General features: G+C 45.2%; 1 protein-coding gene across 1 annotated transcript in view; it reads left to right on the top strand.

Annotated features, from left to right (window-relative positions):
• Positions 1–4,536: 4,536 nt before the first annotated feature.
• Positions 4,537–9,771, top strand: part of LOC308163775 (rho-associated protein kinase 2-like) — a gene marked incomplete at both ends in the record, with an annotated part of 257,445 nt that continues 252,210 nt past the window's right edge. The window contains 3 exons of the mRNA XM_080537963.1: positions 4,537–4,608; positions 5,013–5,034; positions 5,539–5,645. Of these exons, the coding sequence (XP_080394089.1) occupies positions 4,537–4,608; positions 5,013–5,034; positions 5,539–5,645 (201 nt within the window). The remainder of the gene's footprint in view (positions 4,609–5,012; positions 5,035–5,538; positions 5,646–9,771) is intronic.

The raw sequence follows: 9,771 nt of genomic DNA on the forward strand, positions 1-9,771 counted from the left end.
ACCAAAGAGATTGGAGAAGTGATTTACCCATATATCTCCATTTTGGATGGGTAGATCCTCATGTTTTTGTTTATTTAGAGTGTTCCATTTTCCCCAGAATTTGTTTGTTTTTATGGATTCCTCTATACTAGAGTGTAGCTGGTTTCTAACATGATGGTCCCTTTTTTTCTTTAATGTATTTTTATACAGTTTTAATGTTTCACCATAGTGAAGACGTGTGCTCTGGTTGTCTGGGTCTCTGTGTTTCTGGTTTGATAGGTTCCTTAGTTCCTTTCTGAGGTTTTGACACTCGTTGTCGAACCATTTGTCATTGTTGTTATTTCTGGGGGGGTTTCTATTTGAGGCCTTTAGGTCAGATAAGGAGGCTGAAAGGTCAAATATATTATTAAGGTTTTCTACTGCCTTGTTTACACCTTCACTGTTGTATTGAAAGGTTTTTTTCAGGAACTGGTCTAATAGTGATTGAACTTGTTGTCGTCTAATAGCGTTTTGATATGTTTCAACACTACCTTCCTTCCATTTGTAGTATTTTTTAATAGTGTGTAGTTTGGTAGGTTTTACTACTTCATGATTGGGTGTTGAACTGTTCAGGTAGACTGTGGTTTTGCTGTGGTCTGACAGGGGTGTTTATGGGCTGATTGTGAACGCTCTGAGAGTCACCAGGCTAAGGTCAGTGATGAAGTAATTTACTGTACTGTTACCCAGAGATGAGCTGTAGGTGTACCTACCATAGGAGTCTCCTCGAAGCCTACCGTTGACTACACCTCGTTCCAAATTATTATGCAAATTATATTTTTCTCAGATTTTCCTAAATAGTCAATGCAAATGACAATCAGTATAATTTTCAAGTCATCAACCGTTAGAGTATAATTCAAATTTTATTGAACAAACCTCCCAATGATAACAGTATATATTTTTTAAAATAAAAAAACTCAAAATGCACTGTTCCAAATTATTATGCACAACAGAGTTTCAAAACATTTTATTGGTTGTAAAGAACTAAAAATGGTAATTTGATGAATTTAGGGTTAGGAGGTCATATTAGGAGGTCATATTTACTGAAATCAAAAGCTATTTCAAACAAAAACATCTTAACAGGTCAAGTTACATGTTAACATAGGACCCCTTCTTTGATATCACCTTCACAATTCTTGCATCCATTGAACTTGTGAGTTTTTGGACAGTTTCTGCTTGAATTTCTTTGCAGGATGCCAGAATAGCCTCCCAGAGCTGCTGTTTTGATGTGAACTGCCTCCCACCCTCATATATATTTTGCTTGAGGATGCTCCAAAGGTTCTCAATAGGGTTGAGGTCAGGGGAAGATGGGGGCCACACCATGAGTTTCTCTCCTTTTATGCCTATAGCAGCCAATGACACAGAGGTATTCTTTGCAGCATGACAGTGGGCTCAGAAATACATGAAGACTAATTTCCAAACAGTCTTGTTTACTGATGAATGAATGAATGAATGAATGAATGAATGAATGGACTTTATTGTCATTGCTACAGTACAGGTACCAAACAACAAAATTTAGGAGGGGTGGCTCCCCTGGTGTTAGGAAAGGGGAAAAAAAACACTTTTAGAAAAAGAATAAAATCACAAGAAGGTAAGGAGGTGGTTTACATAAATAAAGGCTATGTACACAATCCACTGTACTATACTGCACAGATAGTCAACTAGGGTTGTCATATTGCACAAAATTATTTTTTCACGTTATTTAAAGTGTCACAGTTTGCAGGCTTGAAATGTACATGTTTGTGCCTCAGCACTAGCTGCCATACAATCCGTCCAGACTGTCCTGGGCCCAGAACTTAGGCCTTTGCTGTGTTCAGGGCCTTGACGGCCCTGTGGTAGAAGCAGTTCTTCAGTCTGTTTGTCTTAGCGGCCGGGGTCCTGTACCTCCTTTTCGAGGCCAGCCTGATAAAGTGTACGTCCCCAGGGTGGGTCGGGTCCCTGGAGATCTTGGAGGCCTTCCTGAGACAGCGTGTGTTGTACAGCTCTTCCAGAGAGGGGAGGGGGGCGCCGGTGATCTTCTGTGCTGTTCTCACGACTCTCTGTAGCGCGTTTCTCTCCGCTGTTGTGCAGCTGTAGAACCAGTTGCAGATGCCGTAGGTGAGGATGCTCTCCACTGCGCCGCGGTAGAAGGCCACCAGTATCTCCTGCTTGTTGTGTTCTTTCCTGAGGCATCTCAGGGTGTATAGCCGCTGTTGTGCCCTCTTGATGGTGCCTTTTGTGTTGTCCTTCCAGGCCAGGTCATCCCGCATGTGATGTCCCAGGAATCGGAGGGTTGAGACTCTCTCCACGCTCTCTCCGTTGATGAGCAGCGGCTGGATCTCGGACTTTTTCCTCCTGAAGTCTACGATGAATTCCTGGGTCTTTGACTTGTTTAGCAGCAGGTTGTTAACCTTGCACAGCTTGCTCAGTTGCTCTACCTCATCCCTGTACGCCGCCTCGTCCCCCCCCGAGATACATCCCACCACGGTGGTGTCGTCTGCAAACTTTACGATGTAGTTGCTGGGGTGGACGGGGGTGAAGTCGTGGGTGTAGAGGTTGTAGAGGATGGGGCTTAGCACGCAGCCCTGGGGGGACCCAGTGCTGAGGCTGAGGGCTGTGGAGGTGTGGGGGCCCACCCGCACCCTCTGGGGGCGGTCGGTCAGGAAGTCCTTGATCCACGCACATATAGAGTGTGATAGACGCAGGTCTAGTAGTTTGGTCACTAGCCTGTCTGGAAGGATGGTGTTGAAGGCGGAGCTGAAGTCCACGATGGGTTGCACGATGATGATGAGTGCACGATGATGAGTGCCGTGCAACCCTGGATGGTCCAGATGGATGGAGTAGTGGATGGTTGGTGGATGGCCACCATGTCCCAACAAGGCTGCGACGTCAGCAAGGAGGTGGCGGAGTCATGTTTTGGGCCGGAATCATGGGGAGAGAGCTGGTAGGCCCTTTTAAGGTCCCTGAAGGTGTGAAAATGACCTCGGCAAAGTATGTGTAGAGTTTCTGACTGACCACTTTCTTCCGTGGTACAAAAAGAAGAACCATGCCTTCCGTAGCAAAATCATCTTCATGCATGACAGTGCACCATGTCATGCTGCAAAGAATACCTCTGTGTCATTGGCTGCTATAGGCATAAAAGGAGAGAAACTCATGGTGTGGCCCCCATCTTCCCCTGACCTCAACCCTATTGAGAACCTTTGGAGCATCCTCAAGCAAAATATATATGAGGGTGGGAGGCAGTTCACATCAAAACAGCAGCTCTGGGAGGCTATTCTGGCATCCTGCAGAGAAATTCAAGCAGAAACTGTCCAAAACTCACAAGTTCAATGGATACAAGAATTGTGAAGGTGATATCAAAGAAGGGGTCCTATGTTAACATGTAACTTGACCTGTTAATATGTTTTTGTTTGAAATAGCTTTTGATTTCAGTAAATATGACCTCCTAATATGACCTCCTAACCCTAAATTCATCAAATTACCATTTTTAGTTCTTTACAACCTATAAAATGTTTTGAAACTCTGTTGTGCATAATAATTTGGAACAGTGCATTTTGAGTTTTTTATTTAAAAAAAGAAATACTGTTATCATTGGGAGGTTTGTTCAATAACATTTGAATTATACTCTAACGGTTGATGACTTGAAAATTATACTGATTGTCATTTGCATCGACTATTTAGGAAAATCTGAGAAATATATAATTTGCATAATAATTTGGAACGAGGTGTATGTACAGTCCCAGTGAACGACAGAGCTGTAGGAGTTGTGACCCATGTTTGTTTGTTGCCTTGTCGTAGCTGTGTCTGGGGGGGCATATTGGGGAGGGGATGTTACCACCTCCTGGTAGGTGTTTGTCACCCTGTGTGCTGAGAGTGTCAGGTTCTCGTCCTGTCCTGGCGTTGAGGTCTCCACAGACTACAATGTGACCACAGGACTGGAAATTGTTAATTTCCTCCTCTAGGATGGAGAACATGTCATCTTTAAAATATGGGGATTCAATTGGGGGGATGTATGTAGCACACAGGAGGATATTTTTCTCGGTTGAGGTAAGTTCCTTATTTATTTCTAGCCATATGTAGAAAGCTCCTGTTTTGATTGGCGTGATGGAGTGAGAGAGTTCTAATTTGTGCCATATTAGGATACCTCCCGAGTCTCGTCCCTGTCTGATCCCAGGTAGCTTGGTGGATGGTACTACCAGCTCTCTATAGTTGGCGGGACAGCCAGTGGGACCATCTCCTCTATACCATGTTTCCTGTAGGATAAAATTAAAAAAACTCCTGTGTTTGAAATTTCTTTCGTGAAGTCTGGGTTTCTGCTCTTAATGCCAAAGGCAGTCGACCTCAGACCTTGAATGTTCCAGGATGAAATTGTTAAAGATTTGTATTCCATGTTGTTTTTGTTCTAATGGTTTTAGTCCCGGACCATGACTGCGTAGAGCTCACTGAGCATCTGGTGTATGCTCAGGTCGTAGGGTGGGGTTCTGCTAGGTGTAGGTTTTGGGCTTCCTCTGTTCACAGCCTGCGCATATGTGTGGTATGGGGATGGCAGTGGCGGGGTGGGCCTGGCCTGGGGTGCAGCAGGGTGTCTATTTGGTGCAGCCGGGAGACCTCTGGGTGTAGCAGGCTGTACTCTAGATGTAGCAGGGTGTCCTCTAGATGTAGCAGGGTGTCCTCTAGATGTAGCAGGGTGTCCTCTAGATGCAGCAGGCTGTCCTCTAGATGTAGCAGGGTGTCCTCTAGATGTAGCAGGGTGTCCTCTAGATGTAGCAGGGTGTCCTCTAGATGCAGCAGGGTGTCCTCTAGATGCAGCAGGGTGTCCTCTAGATGTAGCAGGGTGTCCTCTAGATGCACCAGGGTGTTCTCTGGATGCAGCAGTCTGTCCTCTGGATGCAGCAGTCTGTCCTCTGGATGCAGCAGGGTGTCCTCCGGATGCAGCAGGGTGTTCTCTGGATGCAGCAGGTCGTCTAGATGATGGTCTGTGTGAGGTGGTGGTCTGATGGTCTCTGTTGCTCCTGTAGGATGTGTTCGGTCTGCGGTCTAGTGCGACGTCCTTCAGGGTCTTTGCAAAAATGGGGACTGTTGCCTTGAAGATGTGCACTTGGTCATATAAACTGTACTCGTCCAGGGTGGGGTGGGCCGCCAAGTATACATTTTGCTTCATTGCACACTCTCTTGATATTTCAGCGTTTATGTTTTTGATGAAGGCTGGGTGGAAGTCCCACCTGGGTCGCAGGGTAGAGATGACTACCTTCCCGTTCCTCTTCTTGGTTGAAAATGGCTTGGGCCTCCATTATGACATCAGAGTTATCAGTTGCCTTTTTTGAACAAGCTAATGTTAAACTAGCACTTAGCTCTTTAGCTCCTCTTGGTTCAGATTTGTATCACGGCCCCACGAGAGTCCCTGGTCACCCCCAAAGGTCCCACCGTCTCAGAACCAGCCTCTGTAGCTAGTCAACCACGAGCAACCAGACGCTCTGCGATCTGATCAAAAAATCCAGGTGATGATGTCACCTGTCTCTCTCCGGTCTCTCTCTCTCTCTGCAGTGCGTATCTCTGGCCTGGAGGAGGAGGTGCGGCAGGTGAGACAGGTTCTGTCCAAGGCGGAGACGGAGAAGCGGCAACTCCAGGAGAAGCTGACTGACCTGGAGAAGGTAAACCACATGGATGATTTTTATTTTCCTTTCCGTTCAGCCTTTAGTCATTTAGCAGATGCCTTCGTCTTGACCAGTGGTTCTCAACCTTTTTTGGGCCAGCGCCCCCCTGTCCATTATCCAGGTCTCTTACCGCCCCCCATCAAAAAAAAGTAGGCTTATTTTCTTCCCTGAATATTAACGTTGACTAATATTCTGTCTTATATCATTTAAAAAGCATGTCAATGAATGCCAAATAATAGATTTGATTTAACTGGGCAGTTGGAATATCATTATCATTAGTTTACCAGAGAGCAGAAAAGCGAATGTGAATGTGAATAAAAATGCTGTTTCTGAGTGTTGAACAAACTTAGACAAGATCAGAGAATACAAACAGACTGCTAGGAACACGTCCGGTGCAGAACAAACAGTAGGCTACAAAACTGTACATTACAACTAACATTGTTAGTTGTTTAAGTGTGCTGGTGTTGCATTTCGCCAAATTGCTGTTTTATGATGCTAATATTTATTCATTTTTTATTGGACTTTGGGGCGGTGGTGTCACAATATGGCGGCAAACGCTAGGGGGCTATTTATTTTAATATTTATTAGTATTCTAAGGTATTATTTTCATAAACTGACCACTTAGTTCGAATTTCTCATATCAAAACATATCAAACCTTAACAAAGTTCCAAAGTTCAGAGCTCTGCGCTCTGGGAGCGCTCAGAGATGGGCGCTCTGACTGAAAACATGGTTTTGTCCGAGCGAACTGACCGTTCGTGCATTTACGAAAGTACCCGTAATAACACTGCTGACAGCTGATCAATCGCAAGTAGAGAAGTGGTTTCCTATAGCAACAAAAGACGCTGCAGCTGTTCGGAGTGCTTATGTGTTCGTTTCCAGGACATCACAAGAGGACCAACATATCACAAAAAGCGATCGTATATTTTAGTTTGTGAACGTTAAGACGAACACATCGCAATGCTAACCTCAGAATGGCACTAGGGATAACATCCACAACAACACTTAACAGTAATACATTTATGTAATATACTGTGATGAACCTGCGAGGGGAGGGGACATTCGTAACTGATTTCTCTAGGTTCGATTATTGGTAAGCGAGAGAGCCCTTTCCGGACTACGATCGCTTTTTTGAGATAGGTTGTTCCTGCTGTGATGTTCTGGTATGGTGGTATGGTATTAGCACTAATTGTAACTAAATTAAATAAGCTGTATTGAAAGGAAGCGAACAAAGTGAATGCGTAAGCGCAGAGGGTAGTGTGTATACGCGGGGAGGGAGTATTTGGCACGACAGGCTTACGTCACCGGCGGGGACATGGACTGTCAAAACTAAAATAAGAAATGTTCTCTCTGGCTTATAGCCAACAATTACAATGAGCCCACAAACTGAAACATATTGCTGCTGCCACCAAGGCAGGCATTCTCCGCTGCCGCCGCCACATCCATCGAGGCTCCCAGCAACATCAACACCGGACTCTACACCACCCCCCCCCTCCCCGTTCGCTGACTCTGTGTTCCATGTTACTTGTTGTTGTTGCTTGTTGTTTTTTGTGTCCTATATTGTCAGCGTCTTTGAGCCTTGGAAAAGCGCTATATAAATTTAATTAATTATTATTATTATTATATGTCACTCAAGCATAGCCTACAATGAAAACACTCATAGAAGTTGGGCATTGAAAGTTGGCTTGTGCTAGCATTAGCTATGGTGCATCCATGGTCAACAATACGTTACAGATGGGATGAACCGGGTTTCTTTCTATTGTAGACTAGCATAGTATTGCAATTTCTGCACTGTACATGAACTGTCAAGATCCTTCTACAATGCAGCTTACCCAGACACATTGGAAACTATCAAAAGCTCTGCCTTTGCTAGCTGAGTTTTTAGCTTCATCTTCTTGATGACACTCACTTTTATTTTTTTGGGCGCTGCGCTACGTGTGTCTGCATCACAGAGCCCGGCCAAGTTCAGAGCACTGCGCTCTGGGAGCGCTCAGAGATGGGTGCTCTGACTGAAAACACGGTTTGTCTGAGCGAAATGACCGTTCGTGCATTTACGAACGTACCCGTAATAACACTGCTGACAGCTGTTTTTCATGAGAAAAATACTTAATGCGCGAACGACCCCCAAGAACACCTCAACGCCCCCCTTTTAAAAATATCTGTTCCAGCGCCCCCCGATGTTGTCTGAACGCCCCCTGGGGGGCGGTACCGCCCCTGTTGAGAAACGATGGTCTAGACCAGGGGTCCCCAAACTACGGCCCGCGGGCCGAACACGGCCCACCCCCACACTTGGACCGGCCCTTTGAACAACGTGTAATTTCTAACTGCAATTGCGGCATTGCACCGACGTGGTGGCGGCGGCGCTGTTTCGCAAATAAGTTAGCTTTCGTGTTTGCTAGCGAAATAGCTGATAGTTGATGTTGACTGCTCAAGGAGAATACATATTTGAAAGTACAGAATGCCTGAGAGCCTTATATTGCATTATATTACATTACATTTTGAATGGTCATCTGGTGCCTGAATATTGTGTTTTTCTTTACATAAATAATGACATTTCCACCATAAATTGATGCAGAAAGGGCACAAATTGCATCTAAATTCACCAGAATGCAAGAAATTAAGGGTTTGATGCTCGTTTAAGGACCCCCAGACAGCCCTGCTTCATGGGTCCCCCTGTGTATGATGAGGGTCCTCCCTCAAGTATCAGACTGTAAAACTGATTGGGCCCTATTATGCACTTCATAAGTCTTAAGCAATAAGACGAGGCGGTAGATCTAAACTTAAGACGTGGAGGCGTGGTCAAGGCCACTTTGCTATTATGCGTGCGGTAGTGGGCGCCTAAAACCCGGCGCTAAGCAAAGAAATTAGTCATGGGTGTGTTTTGGGCGTCTTCTCAATCAACCCAATCAGCGTGCCAGGTGCCATTCCCTTTAAGAACCGGCTGCGTTGAGTCATTAGCGCTATGCTATTATGGAAGTCCTAAGAAGGAGGTCAGCGCGCTTCTCTGCAGAAGAAAGTAACAAGCTCGTGCATGATTATTTTCTGAATAAACACGGCAATACCTCCGCTTGTGAGTTGAGAAGTATTACAGAGGGGTCGCTGGAAGACTGCAGGAATGACAGATGTTGATGTCATTATATTACGCACGGCATGCTCGTACTGTATGTGCACAGTATGCGGAGGCAACATACTGTACAGCGCTGGCCTCTCCCTTCTGAAATAAAGCATTTATACTGTGACCGTAATTGACGTCTTGCCGTGGAGCCACGTGCGTGTTCATGTGTGCCCACATGCATGCGCAAACCGCGGAGGCGCGCTCGTGTTTCAAAACGTGCATGAAGTCTAAACTTAAGAACTTTTCAAACCACTTCTTAGCGCTAGGAGCAAAGTCAGACCGCATAATAGCAGGGGCGCCTAGTGCACTTCATTAACATATGAACACTCCCACAATGAGTAATATATGCACGGGAGTATTACGTCTTATGTGTGGGCGCCTATCGACACCTGCATAATAGCAGTAGCGCGTATGAAGCGCATAATAAGGGTGGCGGTAGGTCTTAACCTGGCGGTGCATCTTAATTAAGACTTAAGACGGCAAGTTAAGAAGTGCATAATAGGGCCCATTATATTTCATTGACATATCACTATAGGTATAAATTCCATCCAAATTCAACTGTTTAGACTTTGTTTGCATCCACCAGTGCTCTCCTGCGCGCAATTGCTTTGCGCAACTGCCTCCATTCCACTCCGTTCCATGTTATTTTATGTTAGAGACCAACCCAGGCCCCCCATCACAGAAAGGAAAAATGATGTGGCCCTCACAGAAAAAAGTTTGGGGACCCCTGGTCTAGACGGACTGACTCAGTCATTGTTTACTCAAACGATGCTGAACAACACTTAATCAGCCATGAGGGGTCATTTGACCCCTGTGAGAAAAGAAAAATGTTCTATCTTTGCACTCAATCAAATTTTAGGACCCTCCTTTCATGACTTGTGTGCGTTCTACCACCCAGTATCCTTACATTTTCAAAATCACATCAGGATAAGCTAGTATGAAGCTATTTTGCCGTTTTTCTGTGTAGGAAGCAGGCTAATTTACAAGCGGCCAACTAGTGGTCGTTGTGT

Source organism: Nansenia antarctica (assembly GCF_963989245.1).
Source record: "Nansenia antarctica genome assembly, chromosome: 8".
Classification (NCBI taxonomy): domain Eukaryota; kingdom Metazoa; phylum Chordata; class Actinopteri; order Argentiniformes; family Microstomatidae; genus Nansenia; species Nansenia antarctica.